At 40.3% G+C, this 17,979-nt stretch overlaps 1 protein-coding gene across 3 annotated transcripts in view; it reads right to left on the bottom strand.

The window, feature by feature from the left end:
- Positions 1-17,979, bottom strand: part of MYOM1 (myomesin 1) — a 104,434-nt gene that overhangs the window by 39,042 nt on the left and 47,413 nt on the right. For all 3 annotated transcript variants that reach the window (XM_089517109.1, XM_089517110.1, XM_089517111.1), the window contains 8 exons: positions 16,334-16,498; positions 12,750-12,911; positions 9,125-9,266; positions 7,126-7,325; positions 5,637-5,693; positions 3,902-4,026; positions 2,042-2,225; positions 551-725 (listed from right to left, as the gene is read on the bottom strand). In XM_089517109.1, coding sequence (XP_089373235.1) covers positions 551-725; positions 2,042-2,225; positions 3,902-4,026; positions 5,637-5,693; positions 7,126-7,325; positions 9,125-9,266; positions 12,750-12,911; positions 16,334-16,498 — 1,210 coding nt within the window. The remainder of the gene's footprint in view (positions 1-550; positions 726-2,041; positions 2,226-3,901; positions 4,027-5,636; positions 5,694-7,125; positions 7,326-9,124; positions 9,267-12,749; positions 12,912-16,333; positions 16,499-17,979) is intronic.

Below are 17,979 nucleotides of genomic sequence, written 5' to 3'. Positions count from 1 at the left end.
TTTCTACCTATCAGGTGACAATTGCTATAAAATAATTAAAAATAAATGGGCCTATGTCCATTTGTAACCAAAGCCATCAATATTCTGGATTTAAATTTTAAAAGTTAGGATAACATTGCAGATAGCTGTGCTGCAGTCATTATGAGGTTTGTTTGTTTTTAAAGCAAGCAAATTTTCTTAAAATAGACCCCCTTTAAAATATACTTGCAGATAACTTTGCTACTTTCCCAATGAAATCTGAAATTGTGCCACTTAATGCATTGCTTTTTAAAGGACACATATTGCTGTGGATAAAATATCATAACAACATCTGTTGTTATTATCTAATAACAATAACCTTGTTGTTAAAGTTTTTTCCTAGCAAAATGACATTTAGGTCTGTACCAAATGGTGTTTCAGCATAACATCATTAAACCATGACTTCATCCCAAGTTTAATTTGAGGTTGAAGAAATGTCCTTTTTTGAACATTTTTGAGATATCAAAATAATATTTTTTTCAATGTACAGAAAACTGCAAGCTTGCCTAGAAGCTTACTACAAGCCTACTACCTTGTGCCTTTCACAGGATTATTGTTACATGGTTCCCAGTGACCAGATCCAGTTTTGCTTGCTTCTATGTAGTACCCAACCAATTCTTTTGCATCTTTGGATTCTGTCCAAGTAATAACTACTGAGGTGTCTGTATTTCTTGTAGGTACAACATGGCTAGGAGCACTAGGAATATCTAGAGATAAAAAGAAAAAAAATAATGATCAACATAGTTGACATTAAAATACTGTTTTTCCATGCTAGTGTAAATATAATACTGAACATCAAGTGATAAATAATTACTAGCAAATTAAAGCAAATCACCATTTGTTTTCCCAGGGATGGGAAAATCCACGGGAGCTCAAGTCCATATTAGTTAATGGGCAGCACACCATGGGTGTGCGTCACCTTTGGCTAATATGGTGATAGGGCAATCTGCAGAAGCTCCAATACACAGATGGTGTGCTGTAGTGTAGATGAATCTAATGCTTTTGTTTTGTCTATCTATTTTACCTGAGCAGTTTTTAAAATGTGTTGAGTGTATGAGCCAAAGGCTGAATGGTGAGGACAACATTATAAATTCTGAGAAAATGTGGGTTTTCCTACTTTCTAATTGTCAATGGGGCAAAGCAGATTGGTGGCTTGGAGGGGCCTCTGGCTGCTCCAGTCCTGATTGGCCTGGGACCATGACATGCCCTGAAAGTGGGCCACTGGCAAGGAATGGACTTTGGCCAGAGCAGCTTCCAGCTGATCCGGGGGCATGTGTCATCTGCATGCCACACACCTGAAGCTGCCAGAAGCCGCTCCTTTAGGCCTGTGTGTTTTGGGCCATTGTTACAGAGGTGAAACAGAAAAGCTACAAGTAATCTAAATTAATCTAAAATATTGATGAAAAAAAGCTAGTAAACAGAGGTATTTGTACCAAAATAACTAAAATTAAATTGCTCTGTCCATTCTGCAAGTGGTAACAAACTTTAATTGGAGGGTGGTCTCATAGACATCACTGTGGCCATATTGATTGCTGAGATATCTGAAAGCAGGTTGACCAAATTGCACCACCACCCAATGACTTCCGAACAGTAAATGGGTGAGCATTCACAGTTCCACAGTACCCTATTGCCAAGTGTTGACAGGGTCTTTCCAGTCACATCTCCTGGTAGTTGCCTACGAAGAAATGCTAAGCTAGAAATGTACCACCCAGTTGTGGCTGGTAGCTTCCATATCAGTGGGATGGTGAATCCTTTCTGGAATTTAGTCTGAACTCTAATATCACTATTCATGATGCTGAATCTATTTTGGGGACTGGATTCATCACCTTGGGCAGCTTATTTCAAGTTCATATTGAAACCTGGAGCAACTTCACCACTCCACTAACACTGAAGCCATCACCTGCACCGGGTAACACTTTTGACTTGCTATTATTATTATTATTATTATTATTATTATTATTATTATTATTATTATTATTTTGCATTTACCAATGAAAATACCAACCTGCAACTATACACTTACCAAGTTTGTCACCAACCACAGTGGCTTCAGTGGCTTCTGAAGGCTCACCAATTCCAGCTGAATTACAACAGCGGACACGGAACTGGTAGGACTTCCCTTCAGCTAAGTCAAAAAGTGCAAAGCGAGGGGACTTTACAGGGATCTCAGTGTTCACTCTTTGCCAGTTTTCAGTTCCTGCAACACACTAAAATCAAAATTTTAAAATTGGACAAAAGAGAACTCTCACAGCAAGGAACTGTGCAGCCGTCCAGCAAAAAGCAAGCAAATTATTCTGTCACAGTGCTTCATGATGGTTCATGACTAAACTAAAATGGAGTACCATTTTGTGATGGTGTTTGAAGGTTCTGTCTGAAGGGAGCCAAACTTGCTTTTAGCCAAATGCAGCAAAAATGTCCATATTTTGGGTGATTAATGCTCTTCTTGTTTCTAGTATTCTCTTAGCTATATCTTATTTTGCAAAAATAAAGTAAGTCTAATTTATTTACACATGTCTGAAAGTAGGTAATGGAATTGTGCAACCACAGCATTGCCTCTCCTTGTCTCTTGGGATTGTAAGAAAAGAAAGTTGTGGGGAAGGCAAAGTATCGAAATGAAAAAAGATATAATTGTCACCCTAGAGTTGTGAACTACTACTATTACCTTAATTAAATTGCTGAAGAATATGTTGTTACCAACAACAAGAATGATCAACATTATTGTACAGATTTATACAAGCTACAGAATAATGGAGTTAGTTAAAAAGATAGTAAGCAGGCCAGTAGACATTAATCAAATCTTGTCAAATTTTATAAATATGAAGAAGAAGGAAAGAGGGTTGGAATCTGAGATTTGCAGGTAGAAAGGAGTTTCTGTAAAGGTACTTTCCTGTCAGCTTCTTCTTCTACTTCTTCCATGTATTCCCCCCAAAATCAGGTCCTCATGATTTGTGTTTCCTCCCAAATGGGATTGGTAGAATGGAGGAAGCTGATAGGTGAGGGAGAACTCAGACCAAATCAATAACAAGCATCACCTGAGAGCAGAGCAAAGAAGGTCCCCTCATTGTCAGGTGCAACTTTTGGGGGAAACGGAGACTACAGCCACATTGCAAAATTAATCTAGTCTGATATCACTTTGTCTTGGCTCAATGCTATGGGATTCTGGGAATTGTAGGTTTATGAGACATTTAGCCTTCTCTATCAAGAGTGTTCTGGTGCCACAAGAAATGACAGTTCCCAGAATTCCATAGCATTGAGCCATGGCATACTTCAAGTGGTGTCAAATTGGATTATTTCTCAGTGTGGGTGCAGCCAAAGAGTGCAGTTGGGAAACCAGGTGGAGAAGGCATCTTCTGCCAACTGTCAGAGCTCTCAGGGTCTAACACTACTAAAATCAATCACTTTTTCTGCCTTTCCCTCCAAGTTGTCTTGAGTCCTGTCTCAAGACAGTTAATACTTTAATATTAGGTAACATATATTGGAGAAAATAATTACAAATTGGAAGAATTAATGTGATGTCTCCCAGAATAGAATCAATTAGCTTATTCATTTGTTGACAATTCTTATTTTTATAGACTGTAATTATAGCTGAATCCTCTGTATTGCACAAAATAAATAGCTCATGACAAAAGTAAATATAAGTAAATGAAAATATTGTGTGTCCAGGGGGAGAGATTACTTTGGAGGTCCTTGCTACCCATTCAGTTCTTTCTTGTCTGTTCACTGCAATCTTCATTCTTCATTGCAGTGAACATTATCTGATGATTTTTGTACTTGCTGTGGAATAAACATAGTTCAAAATAAGAAATACAGCAGGCTGAAGCTCTTATTCTGAGAAGAAAAAAGGACCTAAGGGGAAATTAATGTAAGGTAAATTTGGTTTTACCTTCTCAACAAAGTACATGACACCCTCATGACCCCGTTCATATGGAGGTTTCCAGCTAAGTACAATATAGTTCTTTGTGGCTTCTGTAACATGAAGGTCCAAAGGTGATCCAGGAACAATGCCTTCTGTATAAAATAAGAGTGAAGGAAAAATGGTATTTATAATATTTGACATTACTAAGCCAAAGCTACAATAGAGACATGCAGTAGGTAAGCCTTTTAACTATTAGTAAGGCTTGTTTCTGTGATGCCAAGCAACCTGAGGTTGGCAGATAAAATTTAGGGCTCTGTAATCAGACAAAACTTGAATTTTGAACCAGTTCACATCAGATCTGAATTTGATTGGCTTAGTTCAATTCATATCTGGAATAGTTTGGTCCAGATTCAGAGGCATTTGGACCAACTGGTGAAAATGACAATTTCAACAAATCCAGACAGTGCGGCTCCAACAGCACCACATAATGCATGGTATGTTGATGGGGGAGAGGAGGAAGGTTGCTCACTAACAAACTCCAACTTCCAGCCCAGGGAAAAATCTCACCAGCGCTCTCCAATTACAATGGTTTGGGGAAAAGGATAATGCAAGATCACTGAACTACATAAATATGGACTTCCTCATTTTTAGGTTTTTTTATCCCAGAATACACATCTAATTTGGTGTGGTCAACTGTCAGGGATTAGGGGGCCATCTCATAAGGGCCCCTGGAAGGCTGCCCATTATTACCCCTGCAAAATGTGGGGTGGGGAATATCCCCTCAAAATGCCTGCAAACACTCCCTAAAGTGTGTAGTGTGCATTTTCACTAAACTTTTAGTCCCCTGTGGTCTGTTTTAGGCCCAGGAAAGGATTGTTTTTCTGCTGGAAGTGATGTAGAAGTCAACAACTGGATCTCTTCCTGTTGAAAAAAAAAAGACTCTTTGGATGCTACACAGGAGAGGAGTGGCACTCTCCTTCTGGCTGTGCTGGTGGAAGGTGTTCTGTCAGCACCTTATTATACTCCAGACAGGTTTAGGGAACTTAAGGGGCAAAACAGACCGCCCCTTTGTGTCACCATCTGGGTGGCTTCAGAGAATGGCATTTTGACGCTGCATGCTCTGAAGCCGCCTGGAACCCAGCTTCACAATGCCTGGCTGCCCACATGTGAGCCAGCTTCTGGGCACTCCGGTGGCATGGCATTTACATGCCACATGCTACCGGAGCACCTGAAAGCTGGCTTCCATCCGTTGTGAGGTGAAAAAGCAGACTTTTTGCCAGCGCAGAAAGGAGCAGCTATTTACCATTTATTTTTAGGCCAGCAAAAGGGCGGATTGGGGCCGCAGTGTGCGGTTGCCATGGCCCTAATCTAGCTTTCTCAGGGGTGCCTTCAAGCCGCCTCTTTGAGGCAGTCTGTTTCATCCTTCACTTGCTTTATGTGCAGTTTTTTAAAAAATTAATCAAATCATTCCAGCCCTAAATGATTTCCACAAATGGTGTCTGTTAACATAGAGGCATACAATCTGCTACAAAACTCAGTATTCAATCGTCAAAATTCAATAGTCATCATTAGTATAAATTCAATATTCATAATTAGTTTAAACAGCTAGAGAATAATCATTCATCACACAAAACTAATAAATATTCATGAGGGAAGGCACCCCAAAAAATATTTGAAACCAGCAACACAAACAAAGTCTAAAAACAAACAAATGTAACAAAGAATGTAGACCAAGCTGCTTTCATAAAAATATGGAATTTACCTGTAGGCTCCTCCTCAGTGACAATAATCTGTCCAGTCCAGGGGGCAGAAGGGTGACCTGAAACAGAAGCAGAGTTCAACCAGACTAGGGCTTATCTAACAAAGCAATGCAATTATATCTGAAACATTCTATATTAACAAAGGACTATGGAAGCAGTATTTCAATAAATAAAACAGAATGTGCTGAATTGTACTGCCTGCCCGCCCCAACCACAGACTTGCCATCTGCAAATGTAAACATTCGCAGATAGCAGATATTTATCTCTAAAGGCTGCATGTGGTGTCATTGAAAACCATAGGACTTGAGTTCCTATGTTTTTTTGTATTGACAGGGGGGTCTGAGACAGAATACCCGTGGATACTAAGGGACGACTGTGCAAGTGGATTACTACATCTGATGGCTGTCAGCAAACTCTATCGTCCATTAGAATTACGTTTATAGTTTTTACAAAACTGAATTCAAGGTTCCACATGTGAGCATATACTTTTTTCAATATACATTTCAACTGGTTCTATGATCTAAGGACCTACTTCCTTCAGGCACTGCCCTGAGAAGTCTGTAAATATATATATTTTCCTTATGTATTAGACTTGGTATTTTTTCTTGGAGTAACATATTTTATGCAACTGTAACTGATGCTTTAGACATTGTGCTTTATAAGATCACCATGTATTGACCCTATAACAATACCAGGACTTGTTTCCTGTGACATCACAATGGGTGGTCTCTGGTCTGATGTTTTGGTGCTGAAATCTCAGGGCATAACACTATCCTGACCTGGCAATCTTATTCCCATAAAAATGAACAGTGAACCTTGTGTATCACAACTGGATTTTTTTTTGAAGGGGGGAGAGGCCAAAAACAATAGAGAAAACGATTCCCTTGGTATCTTGTAAATGTCTTTGAACATACGAAAATTCACAGAGAATTCTCTGGCACTATATCAATCCTAACCAGGCCAAAAAGACAGAGATAATTTCTAATATAATTTTAGGTTAGAGCTCCAGCATGATATAGATCCTTAAGAGACACATTAATTATTCAGACAAATTCCATTATCACAGTTAGAAAGATTCTTTTGAGTATGATGCCAAGATATTGACAGCCTATCTGACAGGAGTGGTTTGAGACAAGATAATCAATGGGGATGGCTAAAACATTATTCTAAGTATATCACAACATAAACATCTTATTGAAAATGTGTTCCTTCTCAGCATGAAATGATTTGTTTAAGCTTCATCATGGAGACTATTCCAGTTCTGGTTCTTATGCTGGATATTTCAAGTGAAGATATTCAAGCAGCAGTGAATAATGAGAAACATAACAAGAGTGTTTTTGTTGTCATTGTTAACAAGTCCAACTTTGAATGATGAAGGGTTTGCTTTATGGCTACTCCCTCTACTGGAAAGTTCTTGCACTTTCACCTTGCTTATCTTTCCAAAATTAAAGATTAAAACATCTTGAGGAAATCTATTATAAAGGTGCTTACTTCTAAGCCTAGCCCTATCAGCAGGATCTAGTGCTGCCACAGGCTCTGAAACACGAGATGGTATGCTTATTCCAGCATTGTTCACAGCTCGGACTCGGAATACATAGGAGCGTCCTTCTATTAAGCCTGTGACAGGAAAGCGTGCAAACTTCACTGGAGTTTCATTGCACTGGGACCAGCGAGTAGTGCCAACTTCACATCTGAGGATGAGGAGAGGAAACGAAAAACCTTTTTACTAACTCAGGTAAATTCTGAATATACACCCAAATATCTCCAGCTACATTCTCATGCAGTGTTGACTGTAGTGCACCTCTTTGACATAACTCATATCCAGAGATACGCTGGCAGAGTTGGGGTGGGCAGCGTGCATACACCACACCTCGACACCATCCTTCTGCTGGAGTATAATGCTGGTCTGTCAAGCCCCTCTGTCCCTTTCTTCTGCACATTAGGCTTCTGAGCATTCATGTTTGAAGTGGCTCTCACTGGGCACATCCAGACTGGTGGAAAAGTCCCAAATTTTATTATTGTGCTTTCTGATTTTGTGTGTGTGTACGGGCCTCCAAGGTGCCTGTCAACTTATGGTGACCCCATGAATTTCACAGGATTTTCTTAGGCAAAGAATACTGAGAGGTGGTTTTAGCAGTTCCTCCCTCTGAAATATATTGAGTTAAAACAAACTGACATGGGGGAGATGGCATAAAAATTTTCTGATTGTACTGGGAGCTGTCTGAAAATATTCTGGGATAAACAAAATGTGTGTCCATTTCCAATATAAAATTGGAAAGAACAGGAACTGGGTCTTTCTCATTTTTAAAATCAGCCAGTTCCCTCAGATTACCTAAATAAAATTTTGTGCATTCAAGTTTATAAATATTGTGACATTGCAATTTTCATACTTTCTTCTCCACAACTACATTTTAAGCATGGAGAAAAGAAGAAGATTATTTCAGTAGCACCAGACCTGGTTTCTACACATAGAGCCAAGAATGTGAGAAAGGGCAATTATGCAAAGAGAGCCCTACTTGAGCGTAGTGCTTTGCTTCTATATTTACACAAAGAATGAGCACACGGAGGAAAAAGTATCAAACATGTTATTATTAAGCACACAGTAGTTTCTTGACATTTTTATGAGTGTGCCACAGCAGTATTTGCCAAAACTCACTTCTGACCATAAGTTAACTTGACCAAGGGTAGGCAGAACGTAGGAATGTATCTCCATTACTCAGTTATTGCAGTTTGATACCGCCTTTACCAGGGCTGATAACTACTGATGGACATCTCCTCCTTCTTATCTTTTTTTTCAATCTATCACCAGATCACATGACAGTGAATTTCATAAGTTAATTAAGAGTGTGTATAGAGTGCATGGTTTATCACTTTGATACCACTCTGTCATGACTTCATCCTGGCATTTGCAGTTTGGTAAGCTAAGGTACATGGAATTCTCTGCTAATGGACTGCTTTAAAAGAGTACAGCTCTCAAGCGAAGAGTTCTAAGCAACTCATCACACTACAAATCTCAGGATTCTGTAGGATGGAGCCATGATACATAAACTGGTATCAAGGTTCTATAACTCTTTAGTGCAGATACACTCATATTTGGACCTACAGGATTAAATCAATTTGTACAATGCAGTACATAAGGAACGATTTTAGACACCCCCATTGTTAAACACAGTAATATTATTATCATTATTATTATTATTAAAAACCCATGATAGGGTGGCCTTAGGGTCAGAAACCACTTTAAGGTACACAACATCAAACAACAACAACACAAAACAAATCTCTCATCCCAGAATTCCGTTGCTTTTCCACCCAGTTCTGGTTTGTAGATTTCTGTGTTGTTTTAAGAATAGATTTCACAGACCTGCAGTCTGCCCACCACTTGACAAGACATCAGGAAAGAAGATAGATATTTTCCCAGACTAAGAGATGTTTAAGGTCACATTGTCATGGAGATTAGTTGTAATTTCAGCATGGTGTAAATACTGACTTATCAATGAAGTATCCCAAGATGGGACTTCCACCATCAATAGCTGGCTGTTTCCAAGAGATGATGACATAATCCTTGTTAGCATCCAGGCATTTCACATCCAGTGGAGAACCAGGGGCTCCTGGCATATCTGCATCAGCATCTATATGGAGGGAGAAACACATTTTACAAAGCTGAGCAACCAGTAATGAATAGTTTTAAATATGGCAAAATATGTCTCTGCAAGCATCAAAATTGGAAGCACTGTTGGTATAATTTTAAATAATCAATAGTTTTAAAAATAAAGAATATTGACTGAATGGTAGAAGCACTAAAAGCATAGCCTCATTAAGGCTTATAGAGAAAAGCAGCATCACATACTAATTTAATCATTACTGTACTGTAAACATGCAAGATAGATTAGTCTTACTAATAATGGTGTGTCCAAAATTGCACAATAAGCTTTATGACCAGGTGGGGATTTGAACCTGGATTTTCTCAGTCCTGCTTTAGCACTCTAATCACTGTATTACACTGTCTCTCATGGTATTGTCTCCCTAATCCAGAGTGGCTGGTGGGTCAAATGCTGTGAAATGGAATATGGCAGGGGAGGAAATTTTTTCTTTCTAATAGTTTTGTAAATCTAGGGATTAGGGAGAAATTTGTTTAGTTTGCATTACATTACAAACAACTTCATTTGCACTTTCAGAATGAAAGTGGAGACCTGAAAAAATTACCTTGCAATTTTTACTTTTACCTATATTTTACAACGTATTCAAAAATGGATATGAGAAGTCATACAGCAGAGAAAATCATGTACAGAAATCCATACGTTAGGAGAAATGGCTGGTCAGGACTGTATATATATCATGCTTTTAAAAATAACTGTGCATGTGTAGATAGCTTTTTTTAAAAAATGAAAATAATTAAACAATTTCAACTGTTCCTACTATAATATTTCCATGATAGAAAATGGTAAAATTGCAAAGAAAGATAAAGGTCCTTTCTGCCGACTAATATTCTCCTTGAAACATTCCCTTCCCCCAATATTAATATTATGACACAAACATATGGATGAGACCTGTGCCTTGTAACATGCAATAACCACAGTAAGATCAAATATACCAGAATCCATACAGAATTATCTTCTCCTGGAGGCAAAATGCACTATTTGTTTGAAATTCTAATTTAAATTTATAGGTGCAAATGCTATATATACAGTGAGACTAATGTCAAAGTAAGCATGCACAGGATTGTGTTGGGTGGGATAACTAATATTTGCTTTCCTTTCCTTTAATTGTTTTGTTTTTAGAATTTTCAACAATGAATGTAATTTCTCTTGGAGAGAAATTATCCTCAACAAGTGCTTGAATGTCTCTTGAACAAGTGTTGGTATCATCACATTTCACTGGTTCATGAAGTGACTCTAAATCAGTCCCAGCTGCTGAAGGCAGCTGAAGAGAGTAATGCCAACCCAAATTCTTGGCTCTCTGACTAAGCCCAGAATGGCGCCACTTTGCCCTGTTCAGCAGAATGTAGGGAAATGCAGATAACAGTCCGCTTGTGGACCAAGACCACAGTGGGCATGATCACAAATTATTGAAAAAAATCCCAGGGGGTGGTTATTTGTGGTATCACAAAAACAGGTGCTACTAAATCAGCAAAAATTGCTCAAATAACCCATGAGAATTCTATTAGAGCTTTATAAAACCTTTCCCCTTCACGTTAGAAAGCATCAGTGTTCTCAGTTTTCAAAATGCTTAATCTTTGTACCTCTTAATTGTAAACAAAACAAATTAGAATGCAGTCCTTTGCACACGTACCTGAATAAATTTTACTGAATTCAATGGATCTTTTCTTTCAAGTAGTCATGTATAGGACTGCATGACTAAACCTCTATACTGGGTGTTAGCTGTAGACTTTCTCCTGTCTTTTTATTCCACTGAGTGTCTGTATACTTAAAAATAACAGCAATAGAGCTTTTCTTGACTAGTGAGTAGACGGTTTCTCCCACAAATCAGCATAATTTTTTTAGAAGGAGAATACGATAATTTTAAGGCACGAGGAAGATTAGTACTGACTACAATATTTTATCTCATCTTTTTACAGCCTTTTCACTAATTTCCTATCCTATATATTGAAGATTCTTATGAGAAGTATAAGAAATTATTCTCCTTTATCTTACCCAATTCCTTTTCCTACAGTGTACTTTCATGCTTAGTATTTCCACTACCACTAAGTGCCTTATCACATGAGAAAAGAAAGCCAAAATGGGGTGGAAAAGTCATGGCTTTCTCTGTGTCTCTCTGCATGCTGTCTTAACATTTCCATTTTCTTCCCAAGGAAGATGGTTGTAAAAGCATGCCTTTTGTTGAACAGACTTTTCCAGCATGACAAAAGGCACACTTTTACATCTATCTCCTTCAGGAAGATAACGGACGTGTTATAATGGAATGCAGGGAGGCATGGAGAAAACCACTACTCTCCCACTCTGTTCCAGCTGTCTTTTCTCATGCAATAAGACTCTTACTCATAGGAGATTATCACACCAAGGCCAATTCAGCCACAATGGTGCTTTTGGAGGGAAGTGCAACAGAAGTGCTATACTGCTAGTTATTTTCACACTGTCACACAATTTTGCAAGAATGAAAATGTATGAATGAATCGCTTGTACAATGTGGGTGATCGTCTTGTGCATGTGGTGTTTTGGCATGACAGCGCATGCCTGACATTAATGTTTCCATCAAGCACAGAATAAAATGACAGAAAAAAATGAGATCAAATAAGTGCAGCATGATATTTGGGGGTGGAGACGATCTCCTCCTCCTCCTCCTCCTCCTCCTCGCCCCATAGGTCTTTACAGGAGCAGTGTCACAATTTCCCAGTCTTCATTCAAGGGAATCTGAGGGGTAGAGAGAAGGTGCCAGGTTGTGTGTCCCTGTGTGTGTGTGTGTGTGTGTGTGTGTGTCTCAGGCAGAAAGAAAATGACAAGGTGAGGAACAACATAGAGCGGAAGTCTGGAAAAGTGCTGATCTGCCAAAAAACAAACAAACAAAACAACAAAACAAAACAACAAAAATGACCCTTTTGAGAGCATATTGTTTAAAGTCCTCAGTAGCTTGTTTTTTCCCCTCCAGTTGAAGAAATCTTGCCAATGCGACCACGTATAGTTGCAGGGGCTGTTTGCAACTGGCTGCTGGGAAGAGTCCCATCATCCACTGCATCTGTAGTGTAGGTAAATGTCCCCGGATGCCCCCACAACATCGCAGTTGAAGTGTGATTGCTTTTCGCACCTGCTCAACCGCACTTCAATCTGGCTGTTGGAAACTAATTCACGGTAGTTCCCTGCGACTGAATTGTTGCTAGAGCATGCCAGGTTCTTCACAAGAGCAGTCCCGGATGAGGACAACATCATCTGAAAAGGTTGGGCACAATCACACTACTTTCATGGTTTCTCCCTTTTACTCCCCACTTTTCCCCTCATGTGATAATCTTCACAGTCTAGCAAAATAAAACTTATTTTCAACAAAACATTAAAACATATTGCTTATATTGTGTATGGGTGTTCAGGTTAATGCATTCAGATGTGTGCATATATATGTTACTGAAAGTTTTTACCACCATCACCACTACCACTAAATCTTACCTCGAACAAAAACATAAGCACTATACTGTTCATAGTAGTCTCCCATCACCACACGAAGGGTGTAAAGACCTTCATCCTCTTTGTTAGCATGAGTCAGAGTCAGTGTAGCTCTTTCTCCACTCCAATGCATCTGGACCCATTTTGATGAAGTAATCAAAATTCCTGCAAGTGAAAGAGATGAAGCAAAACAGAATCTTTTATGCATGTGTAACTGTTGAAATTTAAAGGCTCCTAATGACCAGTAATGCCCTTCCAGGTAATGAATAATCTTTACTATGTACTTCTATAATGATGGTTTTTTTTTTTTGGGGGGGGGGGTAATTTTTGTCCATTTTATTTCTAAGTATACAGTAAAATATAGCAACAACAATAATAATATAAATAAAAAGCAAGTTGCTATTAATGTGCTGTTATTGGTATGTGCCTTGAAGTAAATTCTAACTTATGGCAACCTTGTCATAGGGTGTTCTTGGCAAGATTTGTTCAGAGAAGATTTGCCACTGCATTTCTCTAAAACTGAGTGAGTGTTACATGCTCATGATCACCCAGTGGGCTTCCATGGATGAGCAGATATGTAAATTCTGGTTTCCCAGACTTCTAATCCTACACTCAAACCATTACATCACACTGACTCCTGTAATCCCTTTTTAAAGCAAACAGTGGTACTTTTTAAAAAGTAAGAACCAGTGGCAACATGCTACTTAAAAAACAACACTCCAGTACTGTACATAAATATGAACAAGGATGTCATGTTGGACTGATTCAGCTGGGAATGGCATTAGTATAAATTTGTTAATTCATTTGGATAACCATTAGCATGTAACAGGAGGCTTTCTCCCTTCTTTCATACATGAGAGGTAATGTCTCTTTTGCTTTCTGTAGTTCATGCATACATCATCTGAAAACAAAGAAACAATGCACCTTTCTCAAAAACTAGTTTTGTATTAATGTACGATTATATATAGACTTACTGATTTATAGCTAATTAAATATGCCTCATATAATTAGTCACAATTAATCAGTTAGGTTTCCTTGATCAAGGGCTTGACTTTGTTGTTGTTACCATGTACCTTCAAGTTGCTTCCGACTTATGCTGACCGTAAGGTGAATCTATCACAGGGTTTTCTCAGCAAGATTTGTTCAGAGGAGATTTGCCTTTGCCTCCCTCTGAGGGTAAGAGAGTGTAACTTGCCCAAGATAATGCAATGGGTTTTCATGGCTGAGCTGGGAACTGAACCCTGTTCTCCAGAGTCATAGTCCAACACACAAACTGCTACACCAATGAATCACAATTAATCAATTAGATTTCCTTGATCAAAGGCTTGACTGCACCAGCACAAATATTCTACGCACAGGCTGGAGTATTTGCTCCAGATCCAACACATTAGAGCTACGCCGATTGTTAATGAAGCGATCTAACACAGATGTCTGCACAGTTCCACAGCCTGCATGTAAATTGGACTGTGTTGTTATTGCCTCCTCCGATGAGTCCTCTGCTGCCATTGCCACCCTAACCAAGCACCCCACCCAGCAGAACCCTAGGAGGCATCCAGCCATGCTATCAAGAAGGGGGGGGGTCGATCACATGGAAGGGCTCCACCCAAATCAAGTCCAATCATAGCAACAGCCAAGAAAACATTTTACAGAGAACTCCAGAATAAAAAAGAATTTATTTTAATTCAGATTACCACACCAAAGAAGAAGACTCACTACAGAACTGGTCTTGTGTCATGTAAACAGATCATAGTAGATAGGGGGCGATAATAGCATCACTGGAGGGATGTGGGGGCTGCCAACTGCGCTGGGTGATACCCCAAAGGGGGGTGACACCTGGTCAGGGCCCCCTGCATTGCCCCTCCTTGGCACAGCTCAGTTTTCCTTGAGAAAACCAGGCTGCAGCAAGGAGCTGGGCCAAGCATACACGCCCCCACACCTCCTTGCCACAACGAGTAGGGTGTGTGTGCGCACTAGGCCCGCCTCCTTGTTACAGCTCAGTTTTCCTTGGGAGAATCAGGCCACAGCAAGGAGCTGGGCTGAGTACATGCACCTCACCCCTCCTTGCCATGGCCCAGTTCTCCCCTGAGGAAAACTGAGCAGCAGCAAGTGGGAGTGCGAGGGGCACCACAGCAAGGAGCCGGGTTGAATGCCCCTCCTTTCAATGCCCCTCCTTTCCATGGCTCAGTTTTCCTCAGGGGAGAACCAGGCTGCAGCAAGGAGGGGCAGGGTGGTGCACACAGCCAGTCTGGCTCCTTCTGCAGCCCAGTTCTCCTGTGGAAAATTGAGCAGCGACAAGGAGGGGCAGGGTGTACCTACTCGTAGAGGCCCACCCCTTCCAGGTTGGAAGCCCTGCCCCTGTCTTGCCCAGTAGCTCTGCCTCCCACAACGGGTGACAGCATGTTCCAGGACACCAGTGGGGGCAAGTCCAGGATTTTGTACCAATGTAGACAAGCCCCAAGTGACAGCTGTACATATAAACTTTATATCCTATTCTTCTTTCATATGTAGATGTCAGTTAACAGGAGCTTGGACTGGCACTTAAAACATCTCCTACAGTAGTGATGATGAATCTTTTAGGGACCAAATGTCCAAACCAAAATCTGGTACTGGGTGTTATGTGCCTCTTCCTTCTCCTTCCCCTGTGCCATCTCCAGCCTTCAGCTGCCTCCAGAGAGGCAGCTGAAGCCCGGGGAGGGCATGGGAGTAGGAGGAATAGGCATGCACCTCTTTCTCCTCCTCCCCCTGTGCCATTCCCAGCATTCACTTTCCTCTAGTGAGGCAGCTGAAGCCCGGGGAGGGTCTGGAAAGTGGAGGAACAGGCGAATGCCTCTTCCTCCTCCTTCTCCCACACCAGCCCTGGGATTCAGCTGCCTCCAGAGATGCAGCTGAAGGCTTGGGATGGCCAAGAAGCAGGAGGAACAGGCACATGCCTCTTCCTCCTCCTCCCTGCCCTCTGCATGCCCGGGAAAATGGCTTTCCATGCCATCTCTGGCACGCGTGCCATAGGTTCACTATCACAGTCCTACAGAATACAAACTAGTCCATTACAGAGATAGTGGCTAAGTTTTTTTTTCTGCATGAAGAACACGTAAGTAAATTCTTTCCCCTGTTTCACAAAATTAATTTGGCTTTTAAAGTATATTCTGTAATTTTTAATTTTTAACTGTTATTATATATTTTATTAGTTTTGATGGATCTGTGACCGCATAATAAATTATTATTATTATTATTATTATTATTATTATTATTATTATTATTAACAGTGAGAGTGTATGGAGTATTTTTGGCAGAGGCATGCAGTCATTTATCGTATACAGTCTCCACGCATCAACTTGTGGCATGTGTTCAGTGAGAGCAAAGATCTTGTACCTGCACAGTGGATGGTGATGACTGTGGAGTCAGAGTGGGTTTGGGCAATGCAGTTTGAGAATACAAAGGGCAGTACTTGGGTAGGAGTCAGCCATACCTCATTTCACCTCCCTTCACAGGCTTTTTCACAATGTTTCTCTACAATGCATAAGCGCAGAAACGGGCTATGCATACATGAATGCTCTAAGTAAAAAGTTGGTCTTGCCACACATACTCACCATTCCTGTACCACTGGATTTCTGGCTGGAAACGCTTAATGTCAGGATGAATAATAACTGTACAGCCAAGACTCATTGTTTCACCTTCTCTTCCAAAGGAAACTTCAAATGTATCCACAAAATGGATCTCAAACCTGGAAGCATAGCCATGTGGAGTAACACCATCTGTAAGAAAAAGAAAACATGCTTATGCCTTTTACCTTCACCAAAGCTGCCTCTTTCCAATGTATTTCTGATATTGTTTTTCTTCAATCAAAAGATCATCTACCAATGAGAGTCGCTTATTCATTAAATCTATATTCTACATTTCTGACAAATAAGATGCTCAAAGAGGCTAGCAATAATAACAAAAAACAGATTAAAAGCCCGGTGGCATCACTAAGGGAGTGTGGGGGGTTCATCCTGCACCAGGTGATACCTCAGAAGAGGGGTGACACTTGGTTGGGCCCCCCAGGATGAGAAGGGGTGAATTCCCCTTCTCAGCTTTGTTGTGGTGGCAGCTCTCTCCTCAGGAGGAAATCACTGCTGCAGTGAAGGGGAAGGGCAAGCACATCTCTCCAGGCTCTGCCATGGCACCGGCTCTCTCCTCAGGAAGAGGCTGCCACAGCAGGGGAGCAAAGCAAGCACACTTTTTCAGCCGCCATCATCCCCCCGGCAGGCCCCACACACACCAGGTGACACTAGGCATGGGGACACCACTAGTGGTTTGAATGTTTGACCATGACCGTGAGACCAGGGTTCGATTCCCAGATTGGCCATGGAACCTACTGGTTGACCTTGGGAAAGTCATATGTTCTCAGCCTCAGGGGAAGCAGTGGCAAGCCTCCTCTGAACAAATCTTGCCAAGAAAACCCCATGATAGGGTCACCTTAGGATTGCCTTATGTCAGAAATGATGTGAAGGAACACAACAACAACAACAGAAACATAGGCATACACAGATAGGCACATTCATTGTAGGAGAAATGTTCACAACCAAATAGCAGAAGCCTAAAATCATATTCAACCCTTTTCTAACCTGATCTTTTAAGTAGCACTCATGTCCAACTGTCCCATGAATATGTCAGGTGAATTTCCTACTTTCTGCCTAAAGCCTTGTGAGCACTAATATGTTCTGCACCTAAATGGCTTTTATATCAGTAATCCCTCTCCAATTTGCACAAAAAATACAGAACTTGAAGTGGCTTTATATTGACTGGTTAAACGCCCAAATGCAGTGGCTAAATTCTAAAAAGAAGTTTGGTTATCCTTTCTCTGATCTGCAAATTCAAACTGTAATTCTTTTGGTGAAACCTAACTTGGGATGCATGTTTCCTGCTTTTTAAACTGCGTACAATATGTGATTTTCTCTGTCTTCAGCTATCTTGGACAAAGAGGAAAAAGACTGTGGTAAAGTTTGCTATGCCCAGAAAGAAAGACTATGCAGTGCAAACAGATTTTCTGCCAACAAAACTGTAGCCATTTGTTTTACTGCCCTACTGGAAGGTCCATTGCACTAGGAGTAGAGCATTATGGCTCAAAATTTGACTAGGTTTTAACTTCCTCCCACACCAATTTATAGGATTTTATTATTATCAGAAAATTTAATCTCCCTGTAGAGCACAGATGCCAGAGAATGCCAAAAGCTAGAATGAATTAGAAAAGTGA

The sequence above is a fragment of the Sceloporus occidentalis genome, unplaced genomic scaffold (assembly GCF_023333645.1).
Source record: "Sceloporus occidentalis isolate IW3139 unplaced genomic scaffold, rSceOcc1.0.p SCAF_3, whole genome shotgun sequence".
NCBI lineage: Eukaryota > Metazoa > Chordata > Lepidosauria > Squamata > Phrynosomatidae > Sceloporus > Sceloporus occidentalis.
The sequence above is the reverse complement of the archived record's forward strand: the minus strand, read 5'-3'. Positions and strand labels throughout refer to the sequence as shown.